The 18,937-nt window shown below is 38.5% G+C and overlaps 1 protein-coding gene across 12 annotated transcripts in view; it reads left to right on the top strand.

Moving 5' to 3' along the window:
• Positions 1–18,937, top strand: part of MAST4 (microtubule associated serine/threonine kinase family member 4) — a 286,733-nt gene that overhangs the window by 98,496 nt on the left and 169,300 nt on the right. The window contains exon 1 of one of the 12 annotated variants that reach the window (XM_086869403.1): positions 6,537–6,745. The exons of 10 other annotated variants lie outside the window; for them this stretch is intronic. In XM_086869403.1, coding sequence (XP_086725529.1) covers positions 6,707–6,745 — 39 coding nt within the window. In that variant the 5' untranslated portion in view covers positions 6,537–6,706. Of the gene's footprint in view, positions 1–6,536; positions 6,746–18,937 lie in introns of those variants that run through there. One more of the 12 variants, XM_086869398.1, reaches the window with a different exon arrangement.

Below are 18,937 nucleotides of genomic sequence, written 5' to 3'. Positions count from 1 at the left end.
ACATAGGGAGTCAAGACTTAAGTGAGGTAAACTATCTTCTGAATTAATTTGAATGTTGAAAGGCTTAACTATTGCTCTGTAATGAAAGGGAATGTTTCTGTGGAGCATCTGGACCATGAATAGTGGAAAGTATTGAATCTTGCTGTGGAAGAAACAGCCAAAACACATTAAGAAGAATTATGCATCCTTGAGAGAAAGTACATTAATATATTATCTCATTGAGAAAATGTGGCATTATTGCAAGTGTTGACATTAAATGCTTCTAAAAAGGAAATCAGAAGGGCATCAAAATAAAGGAGACTAGATGCATCATTGTTCAGAGTGATCTCAAAACAACTTAAACCTTGCCAAAGTTTGATAATTGAAGTTGGAATGGAGCTTGCCTACTACTGCTTTCACTTGAGAATCAAACTTCTAAATGTCTAACAGGGATTATTTAGAATGTAATTGCTATTACTGTTTTGCAATGAGATTTTTAAAAAATAATTTCACTCCTTTTCCATACACAGAATCTGAAATATTCCACTGAGCTGATTGTTAGAAAAGCCGCAACTCAGAGGGATTTTTATTTGTTCTCTGAAAACATAGCTATATGTATGGTGCTTCAAATTCTAAGATTAAAAATGGTGTAGCTTCTGTATGTTTAATGTTAGGCTTTCCTTGGGGAGATACTGGGACAAATACTTAAGCAACTTTTGAAAAAGGGAGAACATTATATGTGTATCTCAGTTCTTGTTGAAAGCAGACCCATGAGAGATACAGACTGAGTATGTATCTCTCATGGGTATGCAGACAATGTGCCTGTCTTTTCAGAAAGAAATTTCTTCTATGCTGTTGTGCAATTATGAAAAACTTAGAAAATTGGAGGGCTGACTGCTTCTTTTGAATCGATGATCTAGCTATGTCTTCTGATGTAAGAAACAGTATTTGATGGAAAAGGCAAAATGGATGAAGCTGGCATGTCTGTTGTAAACTGTGTTCCTGTGTATGTTCTGTCACTGAAAGAGAAGTTGAGTAACTTTTAAAAATAACTTATTATAAAGATTGGTTTGCTTCTGCAACAGTTACTTTTCTCCTAATATTTTCATGATGGATTGCTTACCTAAGGTAATGTATTTTCCCTCTGAATGAGTGGAAGTTGAAAAAACTTGTTGGTGCATGTAGGGTTTTGTCCGGCAGGTGGCAAGAAGACCCAGTGTGTACCTATGCTCTCCATGGAATGTGGCCATTCCTGCGGGTGTAATGATAACTGTTGGCGAGGCACACGTGCTTTCATGGGATATAGTGCTTTATTTTCAAGAACCTTAAAATATAAGTAATAGTATTAGTAATATTTTCTGTTATTAAGGAACAGCAGCAATCAGCCCCACTTCTTTAAGTGTGATAAATTGTTGCACCTGTCTACTAACCTGTGGTTTGTGACTTGTGTAGGTTTATCAGCTTTAGGAGAATTAGAGTTTTGCTAACTGAAGAGTCTTGAATTTTCCCTGCCTATGATATGTATTCTTAGTAATACACAATGAGAATAATAAACTGTCTGTTAAAGCATTCCTGGGCCTGGAAGTTGGAGTGCATCTCAGACACACAGGAAGTCAGCATGGCTTACCTGAATGTGTGTTTGTGTAATGTGTTAAAGTGGTACACAAATTCAATGGTGCTCTATCAATCCATTATTTCCCAAAAATCTTTACTTCTACCCACTAAGATTCTAATGAAATCCCTTTTTCCGCAAAGCATTGTGGAGTGACAGTATAGGTGGTTTGGTGTGGATATGTATGGGTCAGTTGAAAACTTCTGGGTGATGTTTTTAGAGATTTTTTTTGTGTGTGTATGTAATAGAAAAAAAAATGTACTGTGTCTACATAGGGTGTTTGAAATTCAGTGTAAAATATTGGGAACAAATGCCTTTAGGAACTGGAACTATTGTCAGAGTAATACAGAACAGGTATGTTATCTAGATTATTTCTTAATCATATGCAGAGTATGATTGTTTTGGTGTGGAACATAAAAGTAGCTCAATTTCTTTTACAACCATTCAGAAAAATAACTTTGAGCTCCTTTGTGGAATTATAATGCTGTCTTCTGTTGACAGTTTATTCTTTAAACCACTGCAGAAGCACAGAATAACCTGTCTGGGAAGGGACACACAAGGACCATTGAGTCAAACTCCTGGTCCTGTGCAGGACACCCCAAGAATCACACCATGTGCATGAGAGGATGGTCCAAATAGTTCTTGAACCAAATGCTTCTTGAAGTGGTGCTGTGACCACTTCCATGGGGAGCCTGTTCCAGTGCCCAGATACCCTCTAGTGAAGAACACTTTTTCTCTGATAACAAACTCCCCAACAGCTTCATGCCTTTTCCTCAAGTCCTGTCACTGGTCATGAGACTGAAGAGATGGGTACTTGTCCCTCTGCTTCCTTTTGTGAGGGTGTTGTAGACTCTCTCCTCAGTCTCCTCTTCCAGACTGAAGAGACTAAGTGACCTTAGCTGTTCTGGCTTCCCCTATAGACCTGTTACCATCTTTGTTGCCCTCCTTTGGTCACTCTCTAGTGGCTTTTTGTCTTTTTTGTACTGTGGCACCCAAAACTGCCCCCAGCCCTCGAGGTGAGGCTGCCCCAGAGCAGAACAGAGCAGGACAATCCCCTCCCTTGCCTGGCTGGCGATGCTGTCCCTGATGCTCCCAGGACACAGGTGGCCCTCCTGGCTGCCAGGGCACTGCTGGCTCACATTCAACTTGCCATGGACCAGGACTCCCAGGACTCTTTACTGTGGGGCTGCTCTTCAAAACCACAAAAGCAGGAGTTTGCAGGAGTTAATTTCAAAACCATTATAACTACAACATCCAGGGTGATGTGCTAAGGTATACTCTAGTTCTCTCTTCTCTAATGTGCTTAGAGAAAAGCTGCATAAGAATTAATGTTAAACACTTCCAGTATCTGCAGCTGTAGTTTGTCCACTTACCTTGACTTCTGAAATTACAGCAGTTTAAATATTTTAATTTTTCTTGTAAGTTAGTTGAATAGCTTATCAGTGGACAAAAATATGATGAAAATCTTCCTTTTTACCTGTGCTGGAAAAAAGTTCATGTTATTCTGGATTGCAAGTTATCAGAATATAAGGCAATTATTTCATTTCTTGTTATCTATTCTAAGCATATGAATTTTCACATTTAGGAAGAAAATAATTATTTTTAAAACTCAGTGGTGGTGACTGGATCCTATACCTATTTAAGGTATAGGAAATAGCCCTGATAGAGATAGACTTAGGGGCAGAGTACAAATGAGTTTTTTCATGGTGCATAATTAATATGATTTATCATATGCTACCACCATGTGTAATATGAGAGTGGCAGCCACACATGGGATATGTGTATGCATAAAATTAAATTTAAATTAAATCTGCATTGTAAAACTCTAGTTACATATTCATATATAGTTTTGCACGCTTAGGTTTTATCTGGATGATTGGCTGATTTCAGTAATTAAAGTGATTTCTAAATTTTCTTGGTTTTGTCAATCAATATTATTTTCTAAGTGAAGCTGTATGATTAATGCAAAAACATGGCAATTGGATGAGGATAAAAACTTACTAGATTTATGTAATTGTCCTGAAAACTATCTTCCACCATATTTCTTTGCAGCTTTAAATAAACATGGACTTAGGAGTATGTATCTAAATTAATTCTGAAACATCCTTCAGATTTAATCAGGTCAAATGATTCATTTATATGGGAGAAAAAAGTTTGGCAAAATTTGAGGTTGATTACTGTTGTCCTAAAATAATTTTGCCTTTCCTGATGTGGGGGGGGGGGGGAGGAAAAAAAAAGTTTATTTTTCATACACTGTACATGTTTTATTTGTGGTGCATGTACAACTGAACTGTGCCTTTCTGCTACAAGTGATGTGAAAGAATATGTGAGGTATTTTGCTGTATTTTGTATATATAAAATAAAGATAAGTATATTAAAATGTTTCAAAGAGCATGTATTCTTATTCTAAAGCACAAATTCTTCCATACCACAATCTTACTTGCCATGGTTTTAAAGGTGAATATAGCTGAAATAATAATCTGAAAATAATGACAGCTGCTAGAAAAACTGCCAGGCTATATGCATTTTTAAACATGAAGATGCACTTTTGACAATAACTAAAGGGATTCATAAATTGTGAGAAAATTCAGTGGATGCTTTCCTTCTTGTGTGCAAACCTCTGCCTTTCAGTTCCTTCCAATACACCTTTATAAAATTCAGCACTAGCCCAGGAAAATGCCACTTCTAGACTTGACAGTGAATGCACTTCTCACTGAAAGATAGTTTTCTACTCTTCTATTTGGGATTTATCTCATCTTCCACTGGAAGGCAGTCTTCTCTTTGTTTCATTCTTGGTGCCTTCCAGTACTGTTTAGGTGTCTGTAGCAATGACCTTCAGCATACTGCAAAACTTGTTACACTTACACTCTGTAGTTGGATAATTTCTTCAGGCATTTACATCTGTGCTTTGTCTGACTTTAATCCTTTGTGTAAATTGTCCTCCTATGAAATTAAAGCTTTTATGATACTTGAGGCTTTGTGCATTTTGTTAGGTAGGGGACTTTATGCATCTGTGCCTTTCAGTGACACATTAATTGAGGGTATGACTTTCTTGTGCTGTTGTTGTACTGTACTGTTGTTCCAGTAATGACCTCTGAGCTAGATGGTGTAGGGTACTTTTAATTCATACATGCACAGTTAAATGTACAGTTAGGCTGAAATGATGGTTGGACTAGAGCTAACTATACCTCAGTATTACTTAAAGGAACTGATAAATTGAGCATAGGGAGATATTGTATTTCAGTGATTAAAATAAAACTTGTGCAATATATATAAAGATTGGGTGTAAAAATGCAAACAGCCTTGCAGCTGAAACTTGCAGTGTGTCATGAGAGACAAATGGTAAGATTTTGCCTCTCACCCTTGAAACTTGTCAGTCTTTGGTTAATTAATTTTTGCCACCCTTGCTGGAAGTATGTAACAGCATTTAGATTGTCATTCATTTGCCTGTGTTGTGTTAGGAAACACAAACACAGAAGAGATACGACGTGAGGACGCATGTATGTGAATGATTGGCATAAAGTTTTAAATTGTTGCAAGAAGAAAGAAGATGACATTTTGAAATGGAAAAGGGAAAACAGGAATATTGGGTGGAATCCATAGGAGATTTTCCTGTTTGTTTCAAGCAGGTGTGAGGAGATCTAGTCACTTTTTAATTTGATTCTGTAAAGCAAAGTTTTCACTAGGGTCAGCATGTTGCTTGAAGAGATACTACTCTTGAAAAATGAATTCAGGAGGGATGAGTAGCGTTTGTTACAGAGGAAGGCAGGATGGTTGCATACCCCCTTCTGGCCTACAAATTTGTAAATCTATCAGTGTGTTTGATTTTCCTTGTCTCCCTCTTGTGGAACTGGAATTTTGGTCAGTATGAGCATCTCTCTTCTTAATTAAAATACTATACTGTTCTAATCCTGTAACTGAAGTCTGTGATTGCTAAATTTTAAGCCATTGGCCGGATGTGATGGATGCATTTAGAGCTGGAGACACAGGAATAGGGAAGAGGAAATATGTTCAGTTAATGTCACCATATAACTTAGACAAAAATTGACTGTTTTTTTAGAATACTACAGTTGGAAGTATCAGAGAAATGTAGCTTGACAGCTGAAATTACATATTCTTTAATTGTAACAAGTGTAAAACAATAACGTTAATGCATTTTAGTCATATGAGGAAGAGTTAAACTTTGGGGGCAGGGAACACAGCAGCCTTTTCTTCTCTGTTCTTAGATAAGCTATTACTGCTCACTGTTATCCTTCCAGCAGTCCTTTTTTTTTTCTTTTTCTTTTTCTTTTTTTTTTTTTTTTTTTTTTCTGGTTTTAAATGCCTTTGCTCCTGGCAGGTTTTGCTGCTATGGAATGAACATAGACTACTTCTCAAAATGATGCAATCTGACAGAAAATCAATATTTCTTTTTCATACTAGATTTAAGGGTGTGATTGTCATAGTCCTCATATTAGATTGTTAATGGGTGAATAGCTAATAGTATGGTGACAGATTTGGGGGGGGAGGGGGCGGGAATAAAAAAAATATCAGCTATTTGTTTAACCTTGGCAGCTTGGCAGATATGGAAACTCCACTACCGTTTTGCTCCTTAAAAATCTGTGCTTTTAGACATAACCTTTAAGGATCTAGCCCCTAGTTTTTGACGGAGACGAGTTTTCCTTGCAGCAGTCGGGACAGCTGAGCTGATGAGAGGCCCTCGGGCGACAAGACCAAGGTCACAGCCGGACCTGCTGGCCGCGGTGCCTGCACCCTGAGACAATCCGTCCTCTCTTTCCGCGGGTTCTCCGCAGGCTCACATGGGAATCCAGTGGGGCGCGGCGTCTCACGCGGTGCCGTTGTAGCACTGCTTTGGTTCCATTCCGCAAGTGAAGGAAAACTCGTTCTGCGTGGCTGTGGCGCCCCGAGTTGTGCGGAGGGCAGCGGGGGCAGCGCCCGCCGGACTGCGCCCCGAAGTTGCCGGGGCGCGCGCCTCGCGCGGTCACGTGCGGCGGCGGCGCCAATCGGCGCGGGCGTGATGTCAGCGCTCGGCAGCTGCGGGGATGCGGAGCGGGGTCCGGGCGGTCCGGCATGGCCAGGCGGCGCCGCGCGGCGTGAGGGCGGCGGAGCGCCGGCATGGACGAGCCGGGCATCCTGCGGAGGCGCGGGCTCCAGGTAGGGGCGGGTCGCGGCGCCGCGCCCGCGGGGTGGTCCGCGCTCCCCGCAGTTGGGAAGTTGCCCCCCTCACCTGCGGCGGGGCGCGGTGCAGGCGGGCACGGCCGCGGGGGGACACCTGTGGGCGGGCGGGGCGGGGCGCGGCGGCGGGCGGCGGGCGGCGGGCAGTCCCCGGAGCCGGCGGCGCGGCTCCCCGTGCCTGGGCGCTTCCCGGCGAGCCGGGAGCGGCGGCGGCGTGGTTCTTCCCGCCAGCCGCGCTCCGGGCCGGGCAGCGGACGGGCATTACCGGGAGGGGTGAAAGTTTGGCCGGCGCCCGGCGCTCCGGGCGACTGCGGCGCACTTTGTTTAAAGGCGGAGCGGGCGCGTCTTCCTTTCCCGGGCGGCTTTGGGCTGACTTTTCCGCTAGGGTCCCTAAACTCTAGAAAACCCCGTATCCCAAATGGAGTGCGGGTTATGACACAGTGTTGGTACTGTATGTTGTGTGAACCCCAAGACTCGAGCCGTATACCTTCCAACGATAATGCATAAGCGGCTCAAATAATTAAAATGCGCATACTTATTTACGTTTATCTATTGGCGGAAAGTGTATTAATAAAGAATATGTGACTACAGCCGAATAGAGGGTGTAGTTACTTTTTTAATGTTTCACCAAAATGGAGCACCACCTCAAACTACATCATTACGGCCCATTGTTCAGAAAGACCCTTTGCTCAAGTAGCTCTCGGCGATGAATGTATTTCCTTTCTTTTGTTTTCCTCCACATCTGCAATTTCAATGGGAGGAGGGTGAAAAGGAAAGTCTCCATACATTTGGGATCCTTATTTTTAAGTAATATTAACCCCTATAAAGCATTTGACATGCACTGAACTTGCACAGTTCTGAACTTTTTTGGTAAGACACCCTTTTTGATCACTGCTGTCAACTTGGTGCTGATCCAGCGTGACGGTTTCTATTAGAAAGGTATATACTAGTAGTATCTGTAGCACACGTTGTTATGTAGCATACAGAGGTCCTGAAATTCTCTTCGGCCTTTAAAAGAATCCATTAGCTTTTCTTTAACTTTTTGTATGATAATACTTGCCTGTGGAAGGTGAATAACTTTCATAAAAAGGTTCTGATATTTCAGTCAGACCATATATCCTAAATATTTTCTATCAGTTGATTTCCAAGTAGGAGGAATAATCTCTCCTGCAGGTTGAGTCTGTGGATGACAGCTTTTAAAGGATATAAAAGTTTCAAGAGGTAGATCTTCATAGTGAAACCGGATTTCCTTCTCTTAAACCTGCTCTAATCCATTTAGTAGTGTAAACCGGATTTCTTCCTTTTGACAAGAATTGAACAGCAGTCTGGTCTGATGAAATTATAACTTAAACCTCTGTGTGAAAGAAATATGTTGAGTTCTGCAGATGTTATTTCTATTTTATGTTCTATAACTCTAACAAAACAATTCTAAATGAATACCAAAAATATTTTATAGAACTGCTTACAGTCACCTAAGAGTATTGAAGATTATACAGTGAATAATCCAAGTACCAGAGGGGCCTATTCACACTTGAAGTATATGCAGTTTTTGAATATTTGTACTTTATGACTGTCCTTAGGATCTGGTCCTACAATGGAGAAAATCAGTCAGTGGTCAGAAGTGTTAAAATTGATGTACTATTATTTAGAAGAAGATCGGAGGGGTAGAAATGCTGTTTACACTCAAGTTATATTCATTAGACCTTTAAAGTGAATCCATTTTCATATTGTCCTCTCGCTCCCCTTGCATTCTTCTGTTGCTTTGTTTCTGTCTTCATGTGTTGTCCATGCAGCTAGCCTAGGGACTGGTATGATGATGTGAGCTGGAAAGCAGGTTATATGACAAGGGGTGTATCTGCTGTTTAAGTTTTGTTAATAAATATAGTCTGAGTTGTTTACTCTGCTGACCTCCTGATTTTATAGTACATTCCAAAATAGTGACTTGGTTGTTTTATAGTAATAGTATATGTTTTTACTATAAAATAAACACAACCCTAAATAACTCTCCTGTCTTTGTTTTCTGTGGGAGTAATCCATGTATTTGTCCCCTTCTTCTTTTTTATATGTGATCAATACTCTCTTGTAAAAGACTACTGAGTATCGTCTGAAGGGGATAAACAAACCGCCCCCCCCAAACAAAAACCCCAAAACATCCCAAAAAAACCTACCCATCAAAAAAACCCAAACCCAAACAAACAAGACCCCCACAACAAAACACCCACCTCGCCCTCCAAACAGCAGAACAACAACCCCCAAATAAACAACGGGGGAAAAGAAAAGGAAATTTTCTGAGCTAAGACTGTTCTGAAATACCTGTGATCTTCAATATAAGGCCAGATAACTGCATATAACTTTGTTAGTTGTTTTGGTTAGAAGTATAAATGATAAAAGCAGGTAAATCTTAAAAGCTGTGTGCTTTCTTAGGTGAAGGTACATTTAAATTAAACTGAAGATATAATGATAAATAGCATATGAGTAAATTAAAAGAGTAGTTGGTATAACTGCTGTGTTTTTTGTTTTTTTTTTTTTCTTTGTACACAGTTTGCTTCAAAGCTTGATTTACAGGACACACAAACCATTTCCTTTTCGACGGGAACCTGATGTAGTTGTGTTTAATGCCTTGTACCATCGTGCTGTGTTTAAAAAAAGCCAGGAAGCAGCTTGAATTGAATCTCAAAATATAAGCCTTAAGTAAATATGTTGACTTGGATGAATCTTGTTTCAGCTTGATATATAAAAGATTTTTCTCTTGCTCAGGCTTCTGAGAGAAGCTGAGCCCTTAATTTGTTGCAACCTGAATACACATACCTACTTAATATAACTACAGCCTCTTTCTTGTGTCTAGTTACTTATGTTGTTTGTATTCATAGAAGAATAAAAGCATCTGAATGTGTAGTATATGCTCCTTTTCAATGAGCAGATTCTGAAGGTTTAATTGCAAAGAACATTTTCTTGGTAAGAAACATCAGGACAAAATTGATCATTTCTTTCAAGGTCTAAATTTTTAAAGGACAATTTAGTATGGATTCAAACGACAATTTCTTGCAAATAACTTTGAAAAGGTGAAAACAGCTAATTACTTCTTACACATTATTAATTACATTCTTAATTGCAGTCTGCTAACAGCCTATGTTTGTAGTTGTTTGACTAAGCATTGTACTTCATATTGCCTTAAACAAATGACTCCAGCCTGGCAGTGGGTAAAGGTAGCACGTATTTCCCTGAATCTGTAAGGATATGGGAATGCCAGAAGTGGCCAGATTCCGTCGTGCTTCCAGTGCTGATTAGGCTTTCACTTTGTCAGACAGATGCTTTGGGCCTTCACTTTTCCTTTTGCTAATTTCAGTCTGCCTTTAAGTGGCTTGTAAACAGCGTCTTGTAAATCTTTGGGTAATTACGTGAGCTTTTTTAATTAGACTTGCAGAGAAAATGACCGACAGTAGAGGAAGCAGCTGTACATGAAACCTCTCAAATGTCAAAGAAAATGCTGTGTTTATTTCTCTTCTTGTCTCTAGGAATATATATACTTTTTTTTTTCAATGCTGGAAAATTTTCACAGTGAATCTAATCCTTCTTTAAATTCAGAGTGACTTCACTGCATTGTTTGCAGTGATATGATTATAGCCAACATGGAAAATTCCACTTGGAAATCTAATACATGCATTGATTTGAGGGGGGGAACAGGTATGAGGTAAAAATAATTGAATGACAAAATTCAGATTTACTGCTGTAGAGATGGAAGTAGGCAGTGTAAAAGAAAAATGTGGTATAAATGGAAAGTTACTATTTTTGTGGAATTGAGCAACTCAGTTTATACCAATTCCACATGTTTGTAGAAAAGATGGCAAGGGGCACAGTCATTATGTAGCCTCGACTACTCCTCTCTTCTATCTTCAGTACAGGAAAAGTTATTTTTGTAGGTAGATGTTTTGAAATTTCATACGTAAATTATTCAGACTTTTGCAAAAAGTCGTACCTTACAGATTTTCTAAGCCTTTGCTTATTGGCTCAACTGAAAATGCATTTTCTGAGAAATCAGAAAGAAAGGAAAGAACTTCATGGGAAAAAATGGCCTTATTTGCAGCTCCCAAGCAGGTGAGATTTCTTTGGAGTAGAAGGTTTAATAAAAAGAATTCTTTCTGAAATACTGAAAATTGATGTGTGAAGTAAAAGCATCATCTTGGAAGCCATGCTCTACAGGAGAGGAAAGAGGTAGACTGTAACCATCTCTTTTCTAAATGCAGTTTGTGTTTGGGAGTGTGTTTGTTGGGTGGTCTGCTGAGGAGAAAAAAGATAAAAGTTGGAGAGCATTAGTTGGAATTTGGCCTGGTGTCTCTTGCAAAGGGAAGAAAGAAGGGTGTAAAAGTCAGTCTTACAGATATGGTTCTGGAAAGCTGCTTAATTTTCACTGGTTTGAATACTGTGAATTTCGGTGTTCTTTTTTAGGCAAGAGAGGCCTTGTCCATTGTTTCTGCTGGTGTTTCTGTATTGGTGGAAATGTTTTTACAGTATCAAAGAGGAGTTGGGTAACTGTGAATCAGATCTGATATATCTCTCTGCCTCTCAGTGAGCCCATGGAAGAAAAAGTTTTTGGAGGGCGCGAAACAGGGAAGGATTTAAAAAAAAATTATTTTCAGTTTTCAGTTTCCAGTGGGTTTAGATTAATCAGTTAAGAAGCAGAGAGATATAAGACTTCTGGTGTTGTGTGGGAGCAGCTGTGTGTCTGCACACTGCATTCATGCTCCGTGTAGTAGTTTTGCCCAGACCTGCCTGAAAGGGGCCACACTTGCAAACTAAACTTCTCTACATTTACTAAAACCTCAAAAAATTTGTAGCAATTGAGCTACTTGGAACTACTTAAAATTGTGACACTTGCTCTTTCATTTTATGAGTTTTTTGCATGACCAACATACATAGATGTAAACGGTAAACCCTAAATTTTTTATAATTGCGGTAAATGATTATTATTTTCTTTTCTGTATAGAGCCATATTTATTTTTGAGTTGTTTTATACATTGTTGTAGAAAACAGGGTATCTAAGGTAGATACTAGGAGGTGTGCAAGTTAGAATAGATATTTTCTTGACTTAAATAGTGATAGGCAGTGTTAGGTCCCTTTAGAAAGGAAGGGAGCAGCTTTCTGAGAGAAGAGATACTGAGATAAAGAACATTTTTGCTCTCCTTCTTAGCTGTCACTTGCACAGGCCTAATAGACTGTACAATCTCTTGATCAGTCTATTCACCTCTGTTTTCCAGACATTCATACATTGTTACATGTTTGTCAGGTCTTCTAAAACACTTCGTGTCAGACATATTTTGCTATTATTTGAGCTGTGAAAGCTTTTCTGAAAGGGTTAATCTTTTTTATTCCCCCCCCCTCTGTCTCTGCTTTTCTATATGTTGTGGACACTTCATTGTGGAGTCCAATATCCAAAAAAGAAAGGAGAGCCCCATGCTGCATTCAGAGCTAAAATATTTGGCATGGGGCCAAAATTGGTGCCTGTAGCCCATATCACACTTCTTACTAATGCCTTCTGATAATTGTAGCAACATTTCTTCATAAAGTCTACAGTACGTCATAAAGCTGACTAACTGTTTTGTATTAGATTCGGAAGGTGAAACATAAACTTAATATTTCTTTGTGTTAAATCCTTTGGTGAGCTCAGTGGTAGAATCTGTAATGATTTGAACTTATCTCAGTTATGTTCTAAGGGTCATAAAATAAAGCGGCTTTGGCGTCTTCTGTATACTCGTTAGCTCCTGTTTCTGAGTCACTTGGCTTATCTCCAAAATCTACTTGTGTGGGGTTTTTTATTTATTTATTTCTTTGCCTGTTTTGTTGGTAACAGTAGGAATAATAGCTGCATGAAGGACAGTAGCTTATTGAAACAGATTTTTTTTTTAAGTTCCATGAAATGTCCTTGGTTTGACAAATGTTTTTACTTACTTTGTCACAACTAATAAAACTCGTTATTGTCTGTATTTTCTTTTCAAATTTTTTTCTTAGATGCTTCCTTTGAATTTGATGAAGTTTCAATTGTGATGCTGCTTCATGTGTCATATTTCACATAATGATTTTAGATTTACTTTCACCAGCTGATGCACTACATTTATTTTAAAAGTCAAAAGTTCTAGATTTGTTAAGTTAGCGGTTTTCTCATAATAGCCCACAGGCTTTGAGATGCTATTAATTCCTTCTACTAGATTGAAGAAATGCTTCCTTCAAATTGCTTGTAACAGTGCCAGTTATTCATTTGAACATTAAAATTACATAAAAATCCATAAGTTACTGCTATGGTTTCAAAGCAGAACACTCTACTACATTTTCATAACTGTTTTTGATCTTGTTTTCTTGGCTTTACATTTTCCCCTGTATGTATAGCAGTGACTTCTGCAACGCTCATGTAACCCTTCAGTAATTCATGCTTTCTGTAAACCTGTTCAATTACTTTGTCTCAGTTTCTGACTTGTGTTCCTCTTGGATTCCCTGTGCCTCTTCATTCAAGTCCCCCTTGATTTTAGGTCTGAAGTTTAGTGCTTCTCAGTGGCATACAACAGCTGGGATTAGAGACAAGAAGGATACTTGTACTCAGTGTCTGTGGCCTTGAGAAAAAACATGTTTTTCAGAGACATTAGCAACTAAACTCCATGTTTTCACAGTACATGTTTTGTTTGGAGTACTTTGTCCTTTTTGAAATTCCTTTGTTTTGTGTATGTATGCTTGGCTTAGTTCCATAAGGATGTTAAGTAACACTTCTATGACATCTGGTTATCCTCTCCAACCAAGACACTATTTCAAAGCAATGGAAGATGTGCATTGAAAAGTATTACAAAATGGATGATTTTTTAAGCTTTACTGTCAGAAATAGGAGATCCAGTTTAGCAGCACTATATCAAAAGTACCATCCTTGTCTGGGTGCTGTAAAAGAAAATGTTTCAAGTCATCAAATTTGAAGAAAATGTTATAGTAATTGAACTTACAGTCTAATTAAACAAATAGATGATCCCAGAATATGGACTTGTGGTAACTGATAGCTCCTGTTATGAAACAATACGTGTTTTTCTGTATTTTACTTTCAGCTGTCTGGAACCTGGAAATAGTTCAGAGTATCTACCCTGTAAAATTGACTGAAGTGCATTGATCTGTTTTGTCATGAGATATTTTGATATGAGATAAATTTCATGTCTTCCGATAGCATTTTAGCCCTAGAAAGCTACAACTTGAAGTGTGCGTGTTTCTGCATGTGTTTTGTGTATTTGAATATTCTTGGTATTCTCTACAGATAAATCATGTTATATCAAATGCAGAAACATAGCTGAAGATATTTTTCAGCTGTATGTATATTCCTCTCCTGTTCCACAGTATAAATTTTTCTTTCTGTGTGAAAAGTAAGGAAGATGTGCTAAGAAGTGTATGAAGTCTGTGCTTCCTTTAACTTCTGCTTTGAGTTCTTTTGATGTGAAAAGGGTTTTTAAATGTATTGTATTGCTTTGCTTTAAATTATGCCACTAGAAGAGCACCATTTCAGTTGCACTGAAAAAGCCTAGTGGTATCCGAGTTCTGCAGATACATTAGAGGAATTTAGCATTCAGAATTTGTGTGCAGAAGAACCTGGAAGTATTCCCCAAACTCTTATGTTTTCTGAATACAACACTCATGAGCACAGCTGGAAAATTCAGGTTATGAGCGGAAAATTGATTTTAGGACTTCAGTACCCCTTGGGAACACAGCTTTTTAGTTTTAAATTACTTCGTTTCTGATTTTTGATTTTTTTTTTTTGAGATTTTAGTAAATGTCAAGAAGTGTAATAAAGGAAGGAATAATATAAATGAAAAATTAGAGAAAATGTTTATGACAAGGGTAAGAGCTACATTTCATGCTACATTGATTCTGTATTCATGTGCTGTTCTCTTTCACTTCTTCAAGACAGAGTAGTCTGTGTTTTAACATTAAAGAGTATCAGAGTTGATTTGATGTAAGCAAAATAGTGGTCAAGTATGGTGATAAATTATAAAAAGACATGGTGATGATAAAAAGAAGGGTTCAACATTCAAACATTAATAGCATTTTCATATTTGTCACTTTTGTCATAAGTATGTGGTCCTGTCTGAAAGCAACAGTTCAAAATTGTTTTTAGGACAAGGTGGCCAAAATCTACAATTTTTTTGGGCCACTTGGCAGCAGAGAAGAGCATATCGCATTTATGACTTGAGTAGGGGCTCTTACTGCATTTACAAGCTTTGTTTTGTGGTTGTGATAAGATATTTAATCCTTAACAAATGTATTTGTATCATGTAGCTGCAAAGCCCTCATTGTACTTGACCATGATCTTCTGAAGAGACTCATTGCCTGCTAAACTGGAGCAGCTTCTTGACTGACTGTTAAGTTGCTTCAATTTAATTTCTCAAATAGTAGTTGTGTTTCTTGTCCATGCTCTTAGGACTGTGCATTGCTTTACTCCTCATATTTCAGCGCAGATTTTTTTTCTATGAGTGTTTGGAATTTGTTTTATGTTGCATGCAATTTGCCTTACCAGTAGTGCCGATTTTGTTTTTCTGTTTTTTGTCTTCTGGTGTTCTTCCTTATATTATCCTTATGGTCACTGCTAGTCTCATCTGATTGTGATTGCAGCTCAGGACTTGTGTATTTTTGAGCATTTGTGCCAAGACTTTGTAACTGATTTTGTTGTCTTTTTTATTTTTCATGGTGTTCAGGGGTTTTAGAATAGAATAATAAGCGAACAACCACCTTTTGTGTGCACGCATCTTTTTTTCTCCATTTCTGTTCCTGTGTATTCGTTTGTGTATACTTAGGCCTGATGTCTTTTAATAATTTCTGTAGCACCTTGTCCTGCAATGGGGTCCCCTCCAGGAAGCAAACCCATGTGGCCCCTTTCCTCCCCCACCCCGCAACCAGTTTGGGAAGAGATTTCTCATAGAGATGTGGAAAAAACCTGTTTATTTAACAGGCACAGCACTACCCAGTACGAGAATGAACAATATCAAATTACAAAGCCTCTCACCGCTCTGAAGAGATGACAAAATTCAGAGGGTCTCTTTCCTGTGGCTATTTGCTCTGTTTTCAATCTCTCTGGCACTGGAAAAATGCCACTACCCAGGCTGGGCTCCTGGTAGTCCACGGGTGCAAGCTCCCGATGTTCCCCAGAGTCCCCAGTCCAGAGCAGGCTTAAACCATTCCAAGAAAAGGGAAAGAAAACAGTCCAGGAAGACCTCACTGCTTCAGCTAGCTGGAAAGGAAAGGCAATCTCTCTCTCTTTGTCTGTCTGTCAAAAACCAATCCCAGGATGTGGGGGGAGCAAGTACAGTCTCTGATAACAGACTCGGTACTTCTTCTCCACTCACTTTTACTCTCAGATGAAGTTTTAAGGATACTAAACCTATTTCTGGACTAGGCAGATGAATGGGGGTGCAATTTAACATCACAGTCATGCCAGGACACACATTATGCCCCTTCCTTTATTTTAACAGTAAGATTGGAAACTTCCAGTTAGTTTTTTAGCATTGCTGCAAAATGTGTTAGTGTATGCTTTTGATTGCCTGTTTCATCCTAAAGACATCTTCACTTATTTCAATATAATTTCTTTCTGATATGGAGTCTATATGACAAATCAGTACTAACTTCTTCTGATGATGAATCCAGTAATGCTCGTCCAGCTTATAGGTTTGTGAAGTGTGTTTTCCTGTCTTCAGGCTCTAGGGAGATATATGGAGAAGATTCAGTCACTTATAAATATATGAGTTTCTGCAAAGGAGCTATTCTAGAAAAAAGATCTTATTTCAAGCACCCATTTTTCATGTGCATCCTCTCTAGTACCACTGAGGAAATGCAGCAATCAATGAGGATCCTGTCAAAAATTAGTTCTTGCCCTTTTCTCCTTCAAAACGGCCTAGTGTTCTTTGTTCAAATGCTGTAATGATTGTCTACGTAGAGCCGGATGTGGTTAGGGAGAAAGAGGGTAATGCCATAACCAGGAGTGCTACTGAGAGAGGGTCTGGCACACTGATGTGCCAAGCAATTTCAACAAACATGTTAGGTACACATTTTTGTTACTCAAAATTTAACATCTGTGGCTGTGCTGCAAGAATGGGATACAGGAGTTTACCTGAGATGAATTTTTTTGTCTGTCAGTACTTTATGTTGCTAACAGCTTAATTGATGCAAGATGCAGTCCTAGCCTCTGATTTGTGCTTTGTTTGGGAGATAACCTTCAACGGTTTGTTTTCTTACTGTTCAAAATTGAAGCTGTGCATTTGTGTTGCTTTTCAATGACATGGTATCTTGCCATTTCTGTTAAGGATTGTCAGATGTGCCATAATGTGACACTGTTTGTCGAATAACTGAGAAATTTTTTTTAAAATTCCATAACTATGTAGAAATCTTTCCTACTTAACTATGCTTTTTCTCTGCTGTGAGATGTCCCTGAAGCAGAAAGAGCTTTCCTGATCAGCCTATAAAGCTTGGTTCAGAATCTAGTTAAGTATTACACTGAAATTTAAAGTTTGGGACAGTGGATATCAGCAAGAAATGAACATCCTACTAGTTAAAAGCAAGCTAAACCAATGCACCCTTCCCCCCCCCCCAGTAAATCCCAAAACATTTCACACTTGCTTGAATCTTAAGCTGAGAGGGAAGGACTGTGTATTACAATTTATAGCTTGGTTCTGCCCCCACACTTGGCACACTGAATTGCCTACTGTCTGCTGCTCTGTTTTACAAAAACGAGTAATTTGAATTCAGCGTACTTTGAAGTCATGGAGACTATGATGCAGGATTATCCTCTGTTGTTTGTTACCTCTTGTACAACCACAAGGGTTTGGGGATATTTTTGGATTGTACTGTATTATCAGAAGGGTAAGTGCCAAGATTCTGAACATCTGCTGGAGTTGTCCGTCTCTGCTGAAACTGATTCTTGTAGGTTCATCATCAATGTGTTGTTGCATTATTTGCATGTCACCTTGGGTAATTCAACTTTTCACACTGGAAAATACCCTTTAAGTGTTGGTGAATTTTCAGTTTCATGGCATGTAAGCAGAGTATGTTTTACTGTCCAGTTTTGTGAGTTTTTGTGGGAACAGAATGTTTACTGCCTCCCTCGCTCTCTGCACATCCCTGCTACCTCTACCTCTTATGAAATATCAAATTGTTTTAATCAGTTGAATTAATCTTTATGAGAAAAAGGCCCCCAGTGTCCCCCCAAGTGGCCCTCCAAAAGTCTACTCTTTTTCCCTTCTTCTTAATTATGAAAAGCTGATTAACCAATCTGTACTTGTAGCACTGAAAATTTTAACCTAATTTACCTTGTGAGTCTTTTGTCTTTTCCTCTTTTTTAGTGTCATATTATTGCTGAAACAGGAATAGTATTTCTTTATTTCTTTGATAAGTTGGAACAGAGAAGTTTATTTGTGTAAGACTGCAAGGCTACCAGTGACCTTAAAACAGTTAAGACATAACATTATAATAGATAGAATGTAATATAATAAAACAGAGATGTCAAAATTTTATCTATTAATACAGTTCAAGGATTAAGTATGAAACGATTGTAATATCTGGATGGACCCTGTCTAATCACCGGTAGCTTTTACCAAGCGGATATCTGATAGAGATGGCCTTGGTGTTGTTTCGCAGATCTGTTCAGCAGGTAATCAGTGCCAGAAAGCTGAGTGTAGGAAGAAATCCTAATGCTGATGTAGCATGCTGACCCTCTGAATGGTGTCATATAATTAATAAAAACATAATTGGGTAATACGGTAAATTAGTGTTGTGGTGATGCTGTTGAAGGTTTTTGTATGTGAAATGACTTGATTGTGTAGACATCCCACAATATTTATTGCTTCCTTTGCTACATCCTAAAACTATTGAGCTATCAGAAGTTTCATGGTGTTCTTTATTGGTGATATCTTGGCCCCTTCGAGGCAAGAGAGAAAAAAAAGCAAGAGAAAAATCAGGCTAAATACATCACATTCTAACAAGTAATTTTTGTTTCTAATTTTCTTATTTGCTTTGTTCTTGCTTGTATTTTTGCTGTACTCTCACAGCTGTATTTACGTAGTCCGCTTAAATGGATGAATGATAACAGAGTAACATTTTAACTTTGTTTTACATTGCAGTAGAAAGAATGAAAAAAGGAATCTTCAGATAATTTAAAAATAC

The sequence above is a fragment of the Cyanistes caeruleus genome, chromosome Z (assembly GCF_971803275.1).
Source record: "Cyanistes caeruleus chromosome Z, bCyaCae1.hap1.1, whole genome shotgun sequence".
NCBI classification, from domain to species: Eukaryota; Metazoa; Chordata; class Aves; order Passeriformes; family Paridae; genus Cyanistes; species Cyanistes caeruleus.
This window is presented reverse-complemented; position numbering and strand designations above follow the sequence as displayed.